Below are 19,461 nucleotides of genomic sequence, written 5' to 3'. Positions count from 1 at the left end.
GTTTATGTGTGTGTGTATGTGTGTTTATATATATGTTTGTGTGTGTGTGTGCGTGTGTGTGTGTGTGTGTCTGTTTTTGTGTCTATGTGTGTGTGTGTGTTTACATATATGTTTGTGTGTGTGTGTGTGTGTGTGTGTGTGTGTGTATGTGTTTGCGTGTGCCCAGTTGTTTTCCATAATGTTTAGTGCTGCCTGTTCTGACTGAAACCACACACACGCACGCACACACACACACACACACACACACACACACACATACGCATTAAACCAGTTCAAAAGCTCCTTCCTTGCGCACAGACTTGAGTCAAATTTCCAAGGTTTGTGGCCCGTTTTTGTGTTATTATTCATCTGTTTGGGGTTTTTTATATCCGATTTTCCATTCTCAATCATCATCGTTATTTGCATTGTTAAATAGATCCTGTGCCCACACTGCATGACAATTTTTATAAACGGTGCAGATGGTAGAAATAGCAGTGATTTCAGTAAAATGTGAATGCAAAAAAAAAAAAAAAAAAAAAAAAAAAAAAAAAAAACAGAAGATAAGATAACATGAATACTCTATTACCTCTAAAAGAGAAATTGCTGTCACGTTTGCTGACAAAAAAAAAAAATGCGACATATGCATTACCTGGATAGAACGACACAAAGTCTGATGACTATGCTCCCACATTCCAACAAGAACACCCATCCATAGTTTCAGTTTCAGTTTCAGTAGCTCAAGGAGGCGTCACTGCGTTCGGACAAATCCATATACGCTACACCACATCTGCCAAGCAGATGCCTGACCAGCAGCGTAACCCAACGCGCTTAGTCAGGCCTTGAGAAAAAAAAAAAAAAAAAAAAAAAGAAAGAAAAAGAAAAGAAAGGTGAATAAATAATAGATAAGCTTACATAAATAAATAAATAATAATTATAATATAAAAAAGATAGTAGTAATAATAATAATAATAATAATAAAAAATAATAATAATAATAATAAATAAATAAATAAATAAGACAACAATGATGATAAATAAGCTCATCCATAGTAAACTGAAACATAAATATGCCAAACAGAGCTGACATTACCCATGACATGCTGTGCCTGGTGATCTGGAATGCATAAAACAGAGAATAAAAAGAAAAGGACAGAAACAGTACATAAAATAATGAAATACGAAACCGCACAATGCATACGTTTGCAAATATAAATATTCAATTTGATAATCACATATAACTATGATATGCATTCAAGTTCACAAAGAGACAAAAAGGAGTACAACAAAATAATATATAAAAACAATAAAATACAAAATATGATGATCACATTGCCAATAAGAATTAAATAATGTTCAATTCAATAATCACAGATATCTAAGACATAATCATATATACGTCACCATTCGTTTTTGCCGTATTTACTTTCCCGCATTGGACCTACTGTACTAGTAGTGTCTATACGCTCTCTTTCTCTCTCCTCCTTACGAGGTGCTTGTATTGTCAAAGCAGCAGTTGATCAACTTTCCTATATTCTTAATTAATTAGGAACATCTATGCAAACATCAATAGTTTTCAATGAAATAAACATGAGTTTGAAGAGATAAACGGAGATAGATAAATATACAGACCGATAGATGGATGGTCAGATGGATGGATAGATAGATAGATATATAGATAGACAAGCAGATAGACAGATAGATAGACAGACAGAAATCAGCTGCCATGCCCTACAACTGACGCACGACTTTCAACAAGCGATATCCGGAGGTATGTATGTTTTCAATTCAGTTGAATTCAAATCCAATTCAAAAGGTTTCTTCATCCGCTTCAAGCAATTCAAATTCAAATATTTCATTTCCACCCATTCAATCACTAGTCGCTAAATAACAAAGTGAAAAGAAAACAATTGAATGAGTAACTGGCACAACCTGATCACCACACACACATCAATCATCATGTAATGTGAAAACGTTAAGGTAAGAAAATATATAGATAAAAAAGTTACAAGTGAAATAAAAAAAATAAAGAAATGAAAACCCTGCACACCATTTATTGATCATCATGTATTGCCATAAACACATCAATTCATAAACATCAATGTATACAAATATACATTCATCATAATGTATGTTTGCAGACCCCTGCCGGAGTCTGCACTAGTTGGGTCACGGTTAAGTATGTGTGATTAAATGTATGTTTGTATGCATGTAAGCTGTTTGTATCTATCTATCTTATTCTTGTTGCTTATAGTCCAGCCTACCACACTATCTATCAATCTGTCTATATATATGTATGTGTGAGTGTGTGTGTGTGTTTACATGTCAAGTCACCCAGTGATATACATACATACATACATACATACATAGGTATACTTTTTTTTTTAACTGATCTATTGTTCTCAAAATGTTTTCAATATGGAATTGATGACGTGATGTGAGCGACGGTGTGTCTGTTGTCTTTTTCCTGTTAACTGCTAGGGCCACAACACAACTAATTCCTGGCACTGATGTTACTAACTGACCAATAAACTGTCCATGTTAAAGTGTGGACAACACCTGCTCACACCTGTTGGTTGAGATCCTCTTCAGTCCAAATCAACTGTGATGTAAGGATTCATATGGGGGCGGAGCTGCAGCTTCACATTAACCACACCCTTTTTTTTCTTGATTGACAAATAAAGCTCCACCTTCATCTCTGGTACTCTTCTGGGTAACATCAACCCCCGAAGGTGAGGGATCTGAAAGGGGCGGATCAGCAGCTTCACATTAACCCCGCCCTTTTTTTCTGATTGACAGATAAAGCTCCGCCTTCATCTCTGGTACTCTTCTGGGCAAAATAAACCCCAAGGAAATGGATCTGGAAAGGGCGAAGCAGCTGTTTCACATTAGCCACATCGGTTTTCCTGATTGAAAGATAAAGCTCCGCCTTAATCTCTGGTACTGTTCTGTGCAACATTAACAGCAGAATGATGAACTGGAAGGGGTGGAGCTGCAGCTTCACATAAGCCACACCCTTTTCCCCTAACTGAAAGATAGAGCTCCGCCCTAATCACTGGCACTCTCCAGTTCAACATCAACAGCAGAATAATAAACTAGAAGGGTTGGAACTGCAGGTTTTCACATAAGCCACACCATTTTCCTGACTGACAGATAAAGCTCCGCCCTCGTTCTGGTACTCTTCAGTGCAACTTCAACAGAATAATTGAAAGGGGTGGAGCTGCAGCTTCACATTAGCCACACCATTTTTTCCAAACTGACAGATAAAGCTCCGCCCTCATCTCTGATAGTCTTCAGTGCAACATCAACAGCAGAATAATGAGCTGAAAGGGGTGGAGCTGCAGCTTCACATTAGCCACACCCTTTTATCCAAACTGACAGATAAAGCTCCGCCCTCATTTCTGATAGTCTTCAGTGCAACATCAACAGCAGAATAATGAGCTGAAAGGGGTGGAGCTGCAGCTTCACATTAGCCACACCCTTTTTTTCCGAATTGACAGATAAAGCTCCGCCCTCATCTCTGATAGTCTTCAGTGCAACATCAACAGCAGAATAATGAACTGAAAGGGGTGGAGCTGCAGCTTCACATTAGTCACACCCTTCTTTTTTTCTTTTCTTTTTTTCCTAATTGAAAGATAGGTTCCGCCCCCATCTCTGGTACTCTTCACAGTTCAGTTTCAAGGAGGTGTCACAGCATGTGGACTGATCCCTGTAGGCAACACCACATCTGCTGGGGTGGGGAAAAACCTTTCAGTGCAACACCAACTGCAGGGTAAGGATCTCAAAGGCACGAAGGTGCAGCTTCACAGTAGCCACGCCTTTCTCTTGTCTGACAGGTAGACGTCCAGACTTGACAACCTCCTCCAGACAGTTGCATCTGAAACAGTGTTCAGCGAGTGATTAAAAAGTCTGTATTCAATCTGACATTTGGAGAGAGAGAGAGAGGGGACAGGCGGGAAGAAAGGAAGAGTAAGTTGGGAGGGAGAGAGGGAGAGCAAGGAGGGAGAGAGAGGGGAAGGGGGCAATAGAGGATGGAGAGAGAGAGGTGGGAGAGAGAAGGGGCTAGGAGTGAGAAAGAAAGAGGGAGAGAGAGAGAGAGAAGGAGGGTGAGAGAGAGAGAGAGAGCCAGAGGGAAACGGAGACAGAGAAACATTCATGAAGTTATTACCCAGGTGTCAGTCACCTTAACAGCTGTCACTTTCACGTAGTTCATGCTCCTCAGACTGCGTGTGCGCCCCTGCCTGTACACTGGGCGGGTATGGCAATATCTTGTTTTAGGGGTGAGTGGCCCCTCCGCCAAAATTTTCCAAAACAGACCTTTTTTTCATCGTCCTCTACACCACTGCTATTTTCCATTATTAAGACTCAGGAGCAGATGTCAATCAGAACAGAATACATATGATTTTCATGTGTTCCCCCTTACACCCCCACTCACCCACACCCTGAAATGGAAAAAGAAAAAAAAGAAAAGAGAGAAGAAATGTAGACAGGAGTGTCTTACCAGTGCAGGAATGATCGTGTGTGTGTGTGTGTGGATGTGTGTGTGTGTGTCTGGGGGGGGGGAGGAAGGGAGGTGTATGTGGGTGTGAGTGTGTCTGAATATGCTTGTGTGTGTGTTGCTGTGTGTGTCTGTGTCTGTGTGTATGTAAGTGTGTATCTGTCTGTGTGTGTATATGTGTATGTGTCTCTGTGTATGTATACGTGTGAGTGTCTGTGTGTGTGTGTGTCTGTGTGCATGTATGTGCATGTCTATGTGTCTCTGTGCATGTGTGCGTGTGAGCGTCTGTGCGTTTGTGTCTATGCGTGTCTCTATGTGAATGTCTGCGTGTGTATGTGAGAGAGAAAGAGACAATGTGACAACAGTGCATATCTACCTGCAGACGGAGCGGAGAGGGAGGGAGGTAGAGAAGGAGACGTCAGCCTGCCCACCGAAGGCTTCATACAGCCGCACCACCAGGGACCCGCGGCTCTGCTCCTCACTCTGCCCACAGTTTTCACTTTTGTCAGGAAGGCATCACTGCATTCGACAGATCCATACACATAACGCTACATCCCTGTTTTGTATTAGTACTTTTTGTCACAACAGATTTCTCTGTGTGAAATTCAGGCTGCTCTCCCCAGGGAGAGCGCCTCGCTACACTGAGAGCAGCACCGATTTTTGTTGTGTTTTTTTGTTTGTTTGTTTTTTTATGCCTGCAGTTTTATTTGTTTTCCTATCGAAGTGGATTTTTCTACACATTTTTGCCAGAGACTTTTGTTGCGAAGTGTTCTTTTACGTGCGCTTGCTGCATGCTTCACTCGGGACCTCGGTTTATCATCTCATCCGAATGAATAGCATTTAGACCACCACTCAAAGTGTAATGGAGGGGGAGAAAATACAGGCGCCTATGGGATTGGAACCAGTGTGCTCAGATTCTCTCACTTCCTAGGCAGACATGTTACCACTACGCCAACAGTCCACCTTATACGCAACACCACATCAGATGCCTGACCAGCAGCAAAAGCCAAAGCACTTTGTCTGGCCTTGAGTGCATGTAGATATATTCTGTGTACATTAGAGTGGATTTCTTGTGCAGAATGCTGCCAAATGGCCAACGCTTTTGTTGCCATGGGTTCTTTTTTTGGTGCAGCAAGTGTGCGCAGCACAGGGAATCTCTGTATATTGTCTCATGACCCCATCATAATGCATCATATAGACGCTCAATTTGATTTTCCAGTCAAACTTAAAATTTCTCTCAAAAAGTGAATCAGATGACCCTTGACTGTCTTTTTTTTTTTTTTTTTTCTTTTTTTTTTGCAGCCCCATCATCTGCGCCATTTCAGTGGCATAACTCCCACGCCGCTCATTTAGATTTCCCCGTACACGGCCACACCCGGGTTCGTCCGTCACAGTTCCAGCGTCGGCAGTCTGCAGGAAACCATCAATGTTAGGTCGCCAGGAGGCCACACACCAGAGGAGACCCTGCACTGCTGCTGAGTCACTTCGGTGGTGTTCAGTGGTGCCTGTTCTGATTCAACGTACTTAGGACACCACCGACTAAGCCCCATACTAATGACAATAATGGCTTAGTCGCAGAGCCAGACTGAGTGAGCGTCCATCCCAGAGTGGAGACCGCCACCACGTCCCGCAAACAACAGCCCTCCATGAATCTGCCGACACTGAAGACATTGACAGGACTCACCCCAAGCACAGAAGTGGAGGGGTATCGAAACTGAGGTCACCATGAGAGCAGGGCATGAAAGGCCACAGACTTTGAGACTGTTTTGTTTATACTGATGGTGATGAAGGACGAGGAGGCTGACGATGACGATAACGATGTTGCTATGGAGGTAACCTTGACTGTCTTGTCCCAGTCTGGGTAGGAGCCAGCCACAGGCCGGAAAAAAAAAAAACTTGGATGGGGCTTGAAACCATGTCCTTCCAGTCATCAGTCTGCGATGCTATTTCACCAAAGCAGCTGGTTCATGCAGTAGTTTTCACCTCAAATCAGTCCAACATTACTGACCGCACATCAAGGCAGCGGTACTTGCTTCACATCAGCACAGAAGCACTGACCAGTGCAGGAGTACTGAATTTTCATCAGTACAGCAGTACTGACCTCAAATCAGTAGGACACCCAGTTGAGCAGTGTGACATTTTATGATACTTGATGCAAGACAAACAGTTTCAATGAGGGGTCACAGCAAGCAGACTGATCCTGGAACACTATACCACATCTGCTGTGAGAAAAACAAAGCAACAGACGCCTGGTCTTCGCATAACTCCAATACACTGGTCGGGGCCTTGACAGCCAACCCCAGGTTTGTGTAAAACACTGAAGTTTGTATTTGTATTTGTATTTCTTTTTGTCACAACAGATTTCTCTGCATGAAATTCGGGCTGCTCTCCCCAGGGATCACTCATTTTTTTGCATTTTTTCCTGCGTGCAGTTTTATTTGTTTTTCCTATCAAAGTGGATTTTTCTACAGAATTTTGCCAGGAACAACCCTTTTGTTGCCGTGGGTTCTTTTACGTGCGCTATGTGCATGCTGCACACGGGACCTCGGTTTATCGTCTCATCCGAATGACTAGTGTCCAGACCACCACTCAAGGTCTAGTGGAGGGGGAGAAAATATCGGCGAATGAGCCGTGATTCGAACCAGCGCGCTCAGATTCTCTTGCTTCCTAGGCGGACGCGTTACCTCTAGGCCATCACTCCACTTGAAAATAATCATATAACTAAAAGAAATTAACAAATAAGTAAATACACTGAATCACAATAAAATGAAAGAAGGCAAATGACTGGAATAAAACATGAACAAAAACAGGCCACACTCAGGGAACCTGAGCACACCCACACACACGCAAACAAGCATGCAAATGCATGCACACAAACACACACACACACCCTGACAACACAACGCACATGCAACAATTTGCAGTCTTACATGCACTATGGCTCAACTCTCAACCGATAAACGTATATGCCCAGGCCCCACCCTCCACACACACAAATACAATCACACACAAGACAAAACACCCATCCTCATCACCAACTCCAGCCATTAAAAGTATTCAACAACTCAAACACGCTTCGTCGCGCAGCCATGAGTTCATTCTTCTTCTTTGTTCATGAGCTGCAACTCCCGAGTTCACTCGTAAGTACACAAGTGGGCTTTTATGTCTATAACTGTTTTTACCCCGCCATGTAGGCAGCCATACTCTGTTTTCCAGTGTGTGCATGCTGGGTATGTTTTTGTTTCCATAACCCATCGAATGCTGACATGGATTACAGGATCTTTAACGTGCAGATTTGATCTTCTGCATGCGTATACACACGTTGGGGGTTCAGGCACAAGCAGGTCTGCACAAATGTTGACCTGGGAGATCGTAAAAATCTCCACCCTTTACCCACCAGGTGCCATTACCGAGAGTTTATTCAAACTCCACTCCTCGTTCAAAGCTAGATAACTCTAACCACAACTACACCATATTTGTCTCCCTTGGTCCGTTCCCGACACCCAAGTTTACCAGTTTGACAGTGTCCAGCACGACTTGTGGAGAACTGAGCCAGAAGAAGCTGCGCAGGAGAGGAGGCGGCAGAAGGGAAGCTGCTTCTGCCTTGGTCGGTGATGATGATGATGATGATGACGACGATGTCAGCAGTGGACGGTTCAGGTTGTAGGCAGCCTGCACCACACCTGCCTCTTGCCAGCTACCTGCAGGAAGAAATCAAATTGCTTACAGCACAGCCGACCACAAAGGTGCTATTTCTGGGCTGATCACCTGATGATAATGAAGGTGAAAATGAGAAACAGAGCGACTGAGGAGTCACACGAAGGGAGCAGTAGAGAGAGAGGGAGGGGGGGTGTGCTGGGGAGTGGAACAGAAAGAACACCAACACAAGAGCAGTGTGTACAAATAGCTTAATCCAATCATTATCATTTCCTCCAGATATCATTATCATTTTGTGATCAGAGAGAGAGAGATTGAAACAGAGACAGAGAGAGGGACAGACAAACAGAGAAGTCGGCTGAGGCAGGGGTTGGGGTGCTCAAAGACAGAGTGAGTGAGAGGACAGAGCAGAGTGAGGGGGACACAGAGAGAGTTGGATAAAGGTGAGAGAGAGACAGAGACAGAGACAGATTTAATGTGCCTATTGGATCTTCTGCTTGCCGTAAACACACGAAGGAGGTTCATGCTCTAACAGGTCTGCACATATGTTGACCTGGGAGATCGGAAAAATCTCCACCCACCAGGCGCCGTCACCGAGATTCGAACCAAGGACCCTCAGATTGAAAGTCCAACGCTTTAACCATTCAGCTATTACGCCCGTCACATTTTGGGTTTGATTTTTTTTTTTTTTTTCGTGTGCTGATGAAGCAGAGGAAAATATAGCAGAAAGTTTTCTTTGCTCAAAATCACAAAACAAAATAATTGAAAATTACTTGAATATTTCAGCCGTCTATCGAAACTTTGATCAGCAAAACTGAAGCAGAAAGAACTCAGTTCACTCAAAAGATGAAAGATGTGTGCGTGTGTGTGTGTGTGTGTGTTCATCTCCGTATGTGAGTATGTGTGTGTGTTTATGTGTGTGCGTGTGTGTGTGTCAGAGTACATGTATGTGTCTACGTGTGCATGCACACCCATGTGTATCCCCCTCCAGAATGTGACACACAACACATTACACACACCTTGGTGAGGCATAGCAGCATAGCAGAAGCTATGGGAACCCATGTCTGCTGTGTCATCAGGAGCCTTTGGAGAGCGCAGCCTGCAACAGAAATGAATACCAGTTCCACAGGTAAGAACATATTCTGTAGAAGTACCTTGTAAGCGCCCAGTATCTGGTAATAGCCCACCCCCAATTTGCGGTGTGGGAAACTGTGTATAAGGTAAAATACCTTGTTAACTTTCACCCCGCCCCACTCCCCCCGCTCCTCCCCCCTGTTACCCCCTCCATTTGGGATTGAAATCTGTGCTTTGGGTAAAATACCCTGTAAATGCCCACAGTTCACATTGAAAAAAAGAAGAAGAAAACAATCACAAACTAACAATTTCTTAAACAAATAGTAAAGAGTGGTAACTCTCTCCATTCACAAGGTACACAACTTCAAGTCAGTGCTGCTTACGCTACCGATTCAGCTAGCACACAGGTAAATAAAAGGTACATTGGAACAAACCCAGACACTTCCTCAAAAAGGAAGCACCGGACCTGTCTGTATACCGATCATTTGACATGTGCACACAGCAGCAAAGACAGAAGAAATGTGCAAACACAAATTCCTAACAATTTCTTAGTTTGGAATTTGTCATAGGGCTGCTTTATAAAGAATTCAGATTTAGATCCAGAGATAAAGAACAGAATTCCTGCGTAAGAAGACGATGCGTCGTTTAAAAACCGAGTGAGAGCATGACGTAATGTCCTGTTTCAGTGGCTAGCTCCCAACCCAACCCGTGCTGTATGGTGAAACACGTGCACACAGACACACAGACAACCAAACACCAGGTTATAAGACTCACTTTGTTCACACAAGTGAGTCAACAAAATGTCCTAAATTCTAGGGCAGAAAAATGAAAAAAATAAACAAATCAAGTATTTCACAAACGAAAAGAACTCACAGTGAGATCCGCAGAACACCACCCACAGCAGAGTAGCCATACTTGCTGTCCGTCAACACACTCAGCCCCGCCCCATGCTCTGAAATGTCCGCCCACTTCTGTCCACACACCTGTCGTAACAAACAAGTACATTGACAATAAAGACACATCGTTTTACAAACAAGTGCATTGACAATAAAAAAAATACACTGTCATTGTTATTGTTTTACAAACAAGTATGTTGACAATAAAGAGATACTGTCATTGTTATTGTTTTACAAACAAGTATGTTGACAATAAAGACATGCTGTCATAGTTATCGTTATTGTGTTATCCATGCTTGTGTTAAAGGCACTGTGTTGTGCTGTGTTGTGTTGTGCTGTGTTGTGTTGTGCTGTGTTGTACTGTGCTGTGTTGTGCTGTGCTGTGTTGTGTTGTGCTGTGCTGTGCTGTGTTGTGCTGTGTTGTGTTGTGCTGTGTTGTGTTGTGCTGTGTTGTGTTGTGTTGTGCTGTGTTGTGTTGTACTGTGTTGTGCTGTGTTGTACTGTGTTGTGCTGTGTTGTGTTGTGTTGTGCTGTGCTGTGTTGTGCTGTGTTGTGTTGTGTTGTGCTGTGTTGTGCTGTGTTGTGTTGTGTTGTGCTGTGTTGTGTTGTGCTGTGTTGTACTGTGCTGTGCATTGCATTGCTTTGCGTTGCATTGTGTTGTTTTGCTGTGCTGTGCTGTGCTGTGCTGTGCTGCGCTGTGCTGTGTTGTGCTGTGCTGTGCTGTGTTACATTTAGTCACAACAGGTTTCTTTGTGTGAAATTCAGGCTGCTTACCACAGACAGAGTGCACTGTTACAATGCAGCACCACACTTTGGTGGGGGGGGTTTTCTTGCATGCAAGTATATTTGTTTTCCTATCAGGAAGCCAAGGTCCTTAATAATAACAATAACAACATTATTGTTTGTTTGTTTTTTAATTTCTTATCACCATTCTTCTTCCTCTTCATCCTAATAATAACGATGATAATGATAATATCAGTATCATCATTATCAACTTTTATCTTTCTTTTTTTTAATTATGATTATTATTGAAGGATGCTTTTCAAATGAAACCAGGAGTAACAGTAGTAGCAGTAACAATAACAGTAACAGCAGCAGTAGTAAGTGTGTACCTCGTACTTGGCGGAGTCCCAGGAGGTGTTATAGTGGTTAGGACGCTGGATGGCGCCGTACTGCACATCGTACGTGGCCTGCATGCTGTGCACAGAGCTGGGGAACTCAACCTTCAGGAACTTGCGGTTCTCATGCCACTCCACCTGCAAGGCAAAGTAAATGAATAAATAGATAAATGATTAACTACCTAATCAAATTAAATCAAATAGATGAACAAATGTGCCACACATAAGAAAAATAGGAAAAACAAATAAAACTGCATGCAGGAAAAAATACAAAAAAAAAAAAAAAGGGTGGCACTGTAGTGTAGCGACGCGCTCTGGGGAGAGCAGCCCGAATTTCACAGAGAGAAATCTGTTGTGATAAAATGAAATACAAATACAAATACACATCTTTAAAGAGTCACATTCTTGCCACTCCACCTGCAGGTAAAGTGAATGAATAATTAATAATTAACTAGTCAATTAAACAGATGAATAAATGGGCTAACGTATCATGAAAGAGTCACATTCTCGTGCCTTTTACACCTTACACCAAAACAATTAGATAAATAGATTGATTAATTAATTAATCCCACAGGCCAATACCTCAGTAGTTGCATTCTCATGCCATTCCACCTGAAAACTAAATAAATAAAATACAAGTTTACTGATTCGTTGATTGATTTATTAATTAACAAATAAATGAATAAACAAACCAATAAATAAATAAACAGGCCAATTATCACAAATTAATCACATTCTCATACCAATCCATCTTAGAATGAAATAAATAAATAAATGAATAAATAAATAAACAAATAGGTTACACATCTAAAATAAGTTGCTTTATCGTGCCATTCCAATATGAAATAAAAGAGCTAAATAAATAAAACAGAAATAAACATGTAAATAAACATATTAAATACAAAAGTAAATGGATGAGCATGCCACATCTCATACATGAGTAACTTTCTCATGGGAATGCAGTCTACAAAGGAAATAGATTTTTTTTAAATGTAATAAACAATAAAAAGAAGAAAGAAAGCCACATATCACAAGTTAGTCGCATCAACAAGCCACATATCATGAGTCACATTAATATGCAGCACACACACACACACACACACACACACACGCACACACTCACACACAATCACACACACACACACACACACACACACAATCACACACACACACACACACACACACACCTGCGTGTGGAAGCTGATATAGGGGGAGCCAGCATCCAGTCGTATCGTCTGCACCACCCAGCTGTCAGCGCTGATCCTGACCTTGACCTGTTTTTAACAGAGGTCAGGTTCATAAAACTCTGACCTTGACCCGTTTTCATCAAAAGTTGGAATTACAAAAACCAACAATCATGTTGAAGGCCCTATGTCCTTTCATATTGTATTGTATTGTATTGTACTGTCCTGTATTGTATTGGAGTGTATCAAAGTGCAGTGTAGTGCAGTGTTGCTCTGACCTTGACCTGTTTTCATAAAAACCCAGAATAACACAAACTAGCAATCATGTTAAAGGTCCCATAGCCATTAATATTGTACTGTACTGTACTGTGCTGTACTGTATTCTACTCTACTGTACTGTACTGAAGTGGAGCATAGTGTAGCCTAATGTAGTGAAGTGTAATGTAGTGCAGCATAATGTAGTGTAATGAAGTACAGTGTGTTATTTTTTTGTTGCAGCAGGTAGAAATCTGCTGCTCTCCATGGAGAAAGCACATTACCACAATACACCACCACCCTTTTTTAAAGTTTTCCTATCAGCAAGTGTATCTGTTTTACTATCAAAAAGGACTTTCCTGAAGAATTTCACCACGGAGAACCTCTCTGCTGTGCCATGGATTCTTTTACATGCGCTATGTGCATGCCGCACATAGGACCTCAGATTATCATCTCATCCAAAAGACAAGCGTCCAGACCACCACTCAAGGTCTAGCGGAAGGGGGGATAAAAAAAAAATCCTGGTCCATGTGAGATTCGAACTAGCAAACACTCGTTTCATAGTCAGGCCCCTTACCACTAGACCACCAATCCATGACCCGTCAGGGCAGTGAATTCATATCCACTTTGTCTTGGGCTTGGCACAGGAAGGCGGGGCCTACACCTCTCTTATCACCACTTTTAACCATCCTCAGCTGAAGTCAGGTACCCATTCACACCTGGGTGGAGTGAGAAAAGTCAGATTCTGTCACAGGTCCTCTAAAATTGAACAATAAACATGTACTCCACGCTCAGCTCTTTCAAGTCAGGCCTTAAAACCCATAGCCTCCATTCCCTGCCTCTCCCCTTGTCTTCAGTTTCTCCAGTTTTAGAGTAATGCATGCCTGCGAATGACTGGTGCGAAAGCGCTTTGATTTGTCTCTGCACAAGATTCAGCGCGATATAAATACCATTATTATTATTATTATTATTATAACAACAAACACGGACAAAACCAAAAACTCAATGCATTACTCGACGGCATTACAGCTTTATATACACATATTTTTTCAATCGTATAAAAAAAAAATCTTTTTTTTCAAAGCAACAAAAGAGGTGTTCCAGGCAAATTTCTGTTGAAAAAACAACAACAAAAAAACACACAACAAAAATCCATTTTTGACAATCAAACAAGCTCCAGAAAAAAATATGGATGGAACTGCTCTGTACATAATACAATGCAATATAATGCAATGCAGTGCAATGAAATGCAATATGAATACAATAAAATACAATATGACACGACATGGCAGAACACAACACAACATGACATGACACAACGCTACACGTCATGAGACAATCAATGTAAGGCAGCACAACACAACACTCGTCACAATGCAGCACAGCACAGCACAGCACAACACAACACAAAAAACCACAAAACAATACAACACAATACAGTTTCAGTTTCAGTAGCTCAAGGAGGCGTCACTGCGTTCGGACAAATCCATATACGCTACACCACATCTGCCAAGCAGATGCCTGACCAGCAGCGTAACCCAACGCACTTTGTCAGGCCCTGAGAAAAAAAATAATAAAAAATAAAATAAAATAAATAATAAATAAATAATTAATTAATTAAATAAAATAATTAAATTAAATTAAATTAAATAAATAAATAAACAGATAACTAACTAACTAAATAATAATAATATAATCAAAAAATAAATAAACACAATACTACAACACAGCACAACTCAAAACAAGCCTTACATTGTTTGGTTAACAAACACAAACCTGAACAGCAGCACGCAGTGGCCCCCTCTCTGTGACAGTGGCTTTCTCTATCACTTGCTCCACTGGCTTCCTGTCGTCATTCACATGGAGGGATCTTTCTCTGAGACTAGCATTCTATGCTGATCTGCCTTACTATATCTGATACACACTCGCATGCACGCACGCTAACACACACACACACAAACACTACACACACATGCTTATGCACATGTATGCATATACACACATGAATGCGCCATGAACACACGCACACATACTCACACACATACATGCGCACAAATGCGTGCATACATACACACACACACACACACATGCACTCACACACACACACACACACAAACAAACGTACACTCACACACACATACACACACTCACATACACACACACATGCATTCTCACGCTCACACACGCACGCACACTCACTCACACTGACACAAGAAAGAGAGAGAGGCACTAAATCCATGCTAGAGCAACATGAAACCCAGACATCTGTTTGCACTGATCAAAAATTAATGCAGCACAAAGTGAATGTCCATGAATAAGATAACACACAAAGAATTATGCGTGAGTGAGAAAGGAAGAGAAAGATTGAAAAACAAACAAACAAATTTCTTGCTGTGATTGCTGTGATTACATTGACAGTCTTCCATTAATCTGAAAGAGTACTTGGATGTATCTTTTTTTCTTTCAGAATGAGTATGGGTTGGTGGGAAGGTGTGTGTATGTGTGTGTGTGTGTCCGTATGTGTGTCTGTGTCTGTGTCCCTGTGTATATTCAATATCTGTGTGTGTGTGTGTGTGTGTGTGTGTGTGTGTGTGTGTGTTGTGTGTGTAGGTCTGTCAATCTGTCTGTCTGTATCCATCTGTGTCTGTGTCAGTGTCATTGTCAGTGTATCTCTAGTTGTATCTGTGTATGTATGTATGTGTGTGTGTGTGTGTGTGTGTGTGTGTGTGTGTGTGTGTGTGTTTCTGTGAGTGCGTTTATGTGTGTCTGTGTGTAGATATTGTGTGTGTATCTGTGTATGTGTGACTGTGTGCACATCTGTGTATGCCTGCATGTGTGTATGTACGTGTCTCCACCCCTCACTGACCGGGTCTCCAGGTGATAATCCATGACGTCCCAGGCATCCCAGTACAGTGGCACATCGTCGTACAGCAGCAGCTGGTTGCCGCGGCACCCTGACTGCAGGATCTCCCGGGAAGATCCGGCACAGCTAAGGGAGGTCAGCCGTCCTGCAGAGTCCAGCACCGCTCGCAGGAAAGAGTTTCGCAGGGTGATGCTCTCGTCCTGGGCAACAAATCAACCGTGGCTGTCAAAATTGTGAACCTTGTGCAACTGTCTCACTTTTGCATGTGTGAGGATGTCAGCCACCGTTCTCTGTCTGGATTTCCTCTACACAACTGCATTACTGTCTTTTCCAGCAAAAATAATAATGAGGAAGGTGGCAGAATGGCTAAGACTCTCTTCTGCTACTACAGAGAGTCCGTGAATGTCTGGGTTCGAATTCCGCTCTCGCCCTTTCTCCCAAGTTTGACTGGATAATAAAACTGGGTGTCTAGTCATTCAGATGAGACGATAAACCAAGGTCCCATAAGCAGCATGCACTTGACGCACTGAAAATGAACCCATAGCAATGGCGGTGTTGTCCACTGGCAAAATTCTGTACAAGAAATCCACTCTGATAGGTACACAAATATACATATACACATGCACTCAAGGCCTTACTAGGCGTATTGGGCTATGCTGCTGATCAGGCATCTGCCCAACATATGTGGTGAAGTGTACATTGATTTGTCCAAATGCAGTGATGCCTCCATGAGAAACCGAAACTCTGCAAAAATAAATGACACCAGTGACCCAGCAGCAGTGCAGGGTCTTCTCTGGTGTGTGGCCTCCTGGCGACCTAACATCGATGGTTCCCTGTGGACTGCCGATGCTGGAACTGCAACAGATGAACCCGGGTGTGGCCGGGTGTGGCCGTGTATGGGGTAATCTAAATGAGCGGCGTGGGAGTAATGCCACTGAAACGGTGCAGATGATGGGACAGCAAAAAATAAAATAAAATAAAATAAAAATAAATAAATAAATGACACCTTGTTGTCCAAAGTACGTTAAATCAGAACAGGCACTACTGAACATAACCAAGTGAATCAGCAGTAGTGCAGGGTCTTCTCTGATACGTGTCCTCCTGACGACCTAACCTTGATGGTTCCCTGTGGACTGCTAACACTGGGACTGCTACAGACTAACCCAGGTGTGGCTGTGCATGGGTAACTCTGAATGAGAGCCGTGGGAGTAATGCCACTGAAACGATGCAGATTTCAGGACACAAAATATTTTCTGCATTTCAAACTCATGCCACAGTTTTATGTTTAATTTTCAGACAGGCCCACATTCCATGCCTCGCCTTGGACTGGAAACCACAGGGGAAGCGGAAGAGGGGACGACCAGTCACCACCTGGAGAAGAACTCTACAGGCAGAACTCAAGTCCACCAACATGACCTGGGGTGAAGCCAAGAGAACAGCCCGAGACGGAGCGAGATGGAGATCTGCAGTGCGGGCCCTATGTTCTGACCGGAATGAAGAGGATAAAGTCAAGTAAGTCAAATACTGCCTGAATATCAGGTGCGTTTGTTTCAGTGACATGACAGTTAATCATATAATCTTTAACAGTGATTTGATGAAGCATCATCTGCAATGAAAGTGTGTCAGCACAAGTCACTGGCTATGCTGATGTTTTTGACTTTTTACATTCATTATCAGTTGTTTCTCTTCTTAAATTAACGACTTCTCTTTTACAAAATCCGTTAAGGAATTCTCTTTAATTGTACATAACTATTCATTTCAAATATTCATCACTGATTCCACCCTCCTTATACCCACCTTCGCCCAACTCACCATTCATCCCTCCCACCCCCTTCCTCTCCTACGTTTGAAACAACAACATTCAAACATGAAAATTAATACTTTAACAAAATAGCCTACAATCACCAGTGTGTGTGACAGGACATTCAACAATATTCCTCTCCACTTCATGCCACAATGAACTCTTCTTCTACTTCTTCTTCGTTTGTGGGCTGCACGTACACTTGTATGTACATGAGTGGGCTTTTGCGTGTATGACCATTTTTACCCCGCCATGTACGCAACCATACTCCGTTTTCGGGGATGTGCATGCTGGCTATGTTCTTGTTTCCATAACCCACCGAATGCTGACATGGATTACAGGATCTTTAACATGCACATTTGATCTTTTACTTGCATATACACATGAAGGGGGTTCAGGCACAAGCAGGTCTGCACATATGTTGACCTGAGAGATTGGAAAAATCTGCACCCTTTACCCACCAAGCGCTGTCACCAAGATTCGAACCTGGGACCCTCAGATTTAAAGTCAAACGTCTTTAACCACTCAGCTATTGCACCCGTCACACTGAACTCAAGCGGTGACGTTCCATCCATACCTTCTGTTCCACGTGCACACGGTTCGATTCCTCCACAGGACGGACGCAGTGCTCCAAGTCTCCAACACTGCAAGCTGGCATCTCCACAAGCACTGTGTCAAGTTTGGCAGAAACAGTCTGGATCTCACAATACTACAAATACATTGTAACAGTCTTGTGTTTGAAAATGGCTGCCACAATACAAATTCAATATAAAAGTATTTTATCTGAAAATGGCAGGCACAATACAGACAGAATATAACTGGCCGTTATTTGAAAATAGCTGTCACGATATAAAAGGTTTTTTTACTTGAAAATAGCTGTCAAAATACAATTACAGTATATCAGTTTTTCGTTGTTAGTGGCTGCCACAGTACAAACACAATCAACTTGTCAGGACAACAAGAATGTTTTGTCAGTTTGACACGCACATTTCTATTATCTTCAGCTTGTGTTGAGTGTGAGAGAGGGTGTGAGTATGAGAGACAGGTAGTGTAAGAAAGAGAGAGGGAGAGAGAGAGGTGCAAGTGTGTGTGTGTGTGTGTTAATAGCAATCAAATATTTTTGTTTGGTCATTTTTCCTTAACAAACTAGAAATAAACCAAAACAAAAAAAAACAAAAAGAGTAAACTCCTGAAAAATTAACTAACCAATTAAAAAACTTTTTTTTTCTTTTTTTTTTTTTTTGGTCAACTTGTTCTCTCTTTCCACCTTCATCCCTCTTTCCAGCAATTCCCCATCATGGCTTTAACTATACAAACCATTCACATCTCAATCAGAACACTCCACCTTTTTCATAAAGGGATCGGTGGCACGGCGGTAATGCACCCGACTTGGAAGCAAGTGTTCACAGGTTCAAATCACGCACTGGACTGTGACTTTTAACTCCCAACTCCACTGGATAATGAGAGGTGGTCTGGGTGCTAGTCATTCAGATGAGACAATAAACTGTTGTCTCATGTGCAGCATGCAATTAGCACAGGTAAAAGAATCCACAGCAACAAAGGGTTCAATAGAAAAAAAATTCATTTTAGCAGCAAAATAAATACCGATGAAAAAAAAGTGAGAAAAAATTATGGGTAGTGCTGCAATGTGGTGACATATTTTCCATGGAAAGAGCCACCCAGATTACACACAGAGAAATCTGTTATGACAAAAAGTAACACAACACAACATAACACAGCACAGCACCACACCACACAACACAACACAACACAACACAGCACAGCACCACACCACACAACACAACATAACACAGCACAGCACCACACCACACAACACAACACAACACAGCACCACACCACACCACACAAACACCACACCACACCAACACCAACACCACACCACACCACACACCAACACCACACCACCAACACCGACACCAACACCACACCACACCACAGCACCACAGCACACCACAGCACCACACCACAGCACACCACACAACACCACAGCAGACCACACCACACCACACCACCACCACCACCACACCACCAACACCACAGCACACCACACAATACAACACTCCACACCACCACACCACACCACTTCACCACCACACCACACCACACCACACCACACCAC

The 19,461-nt window shown here is 42.4% G+C and overlaps 1 protein-coding gene across 1 annotated transcript in view; it reads right to left on the bottom strand.

The window, feature by feature from the left end:
• Nucleotides 1-268: 268 nt before the first annotated feature.
• LOC143297859 (alpha-mannosidase 2C1-like) overlaps nucleotides 269-19,461 on the bottom strand; it is a 46,428-nt gene continuing 27,235 nt past the window's right edge. The window contains exons 21-30 of the mRNA XM_076610383.1: nucleotides 17,899-17,990; nucleotides 15,524-15,720; nucleotides 14,434-14,503; nucleotides 12,406-12,492; nucleotides 11,213-11,356; nucleotides 10,078-10,187; nucleotides 9,150-9,229; nucleotides 7,987-8,174; nucleotides 4,850-4,956; nucleotides 269-3,852 (exon numbers count right to left, since the gene is read on the bottom strand). Of these exons, the coding sequence (XP_076466498.1) occupies nucleotides 3,726-3,852; nucleotides 4,850-4,956; nucleotides 7,987-8,174; nucleotides 9,150-9,229; nucleotides 10,078-10,187; nucleotides 11,213-11,356; nucleotides 12,406-12,492; nucleotides 14,434-14,503; nucleotides 15,524-15,720; nucleotides 17,899-17,990 (1,202 nt within the window). The 3' untranslated portion in view covers nucleotides 269-3,725. The remainder of the gene's footprint in view (nucleotides 3,853-4,849; nucleotides 4,957-7,986; nucleotides 8,175-9,149; nucleotides 9,230-10,077; nucleotides 10,188-11,212; nucleotides 11,357-12,405; nucleotides 12,493-14,433; nucleotides 14,504-15,523; nucleotides 15,721-17,898; nucleotides 17,991-19,461) is intronic.

The sequence above is a fragment of the Babylonia areolata genome, chromosome 23 (genome assembly GCF_041734735.1).
Source record: "Babylonia areolata isolate BAREFJ2019XMU chromosome 23, ASM4173473v1, whole genome shotgun sequence".
In the NCBI taxonomy this organism is placed as follows: Eukaryota; Metazoa; Mollusca; class Gastropoda; order Neogastropoda; family Buccinidae; genus Babylonia; species Babylonia areolata.
The sequence above is the reverse complement of the archived record's forward strand: the minus strand, read 5'-3'. Positions and strand labels throughout refer to the sequence as shown.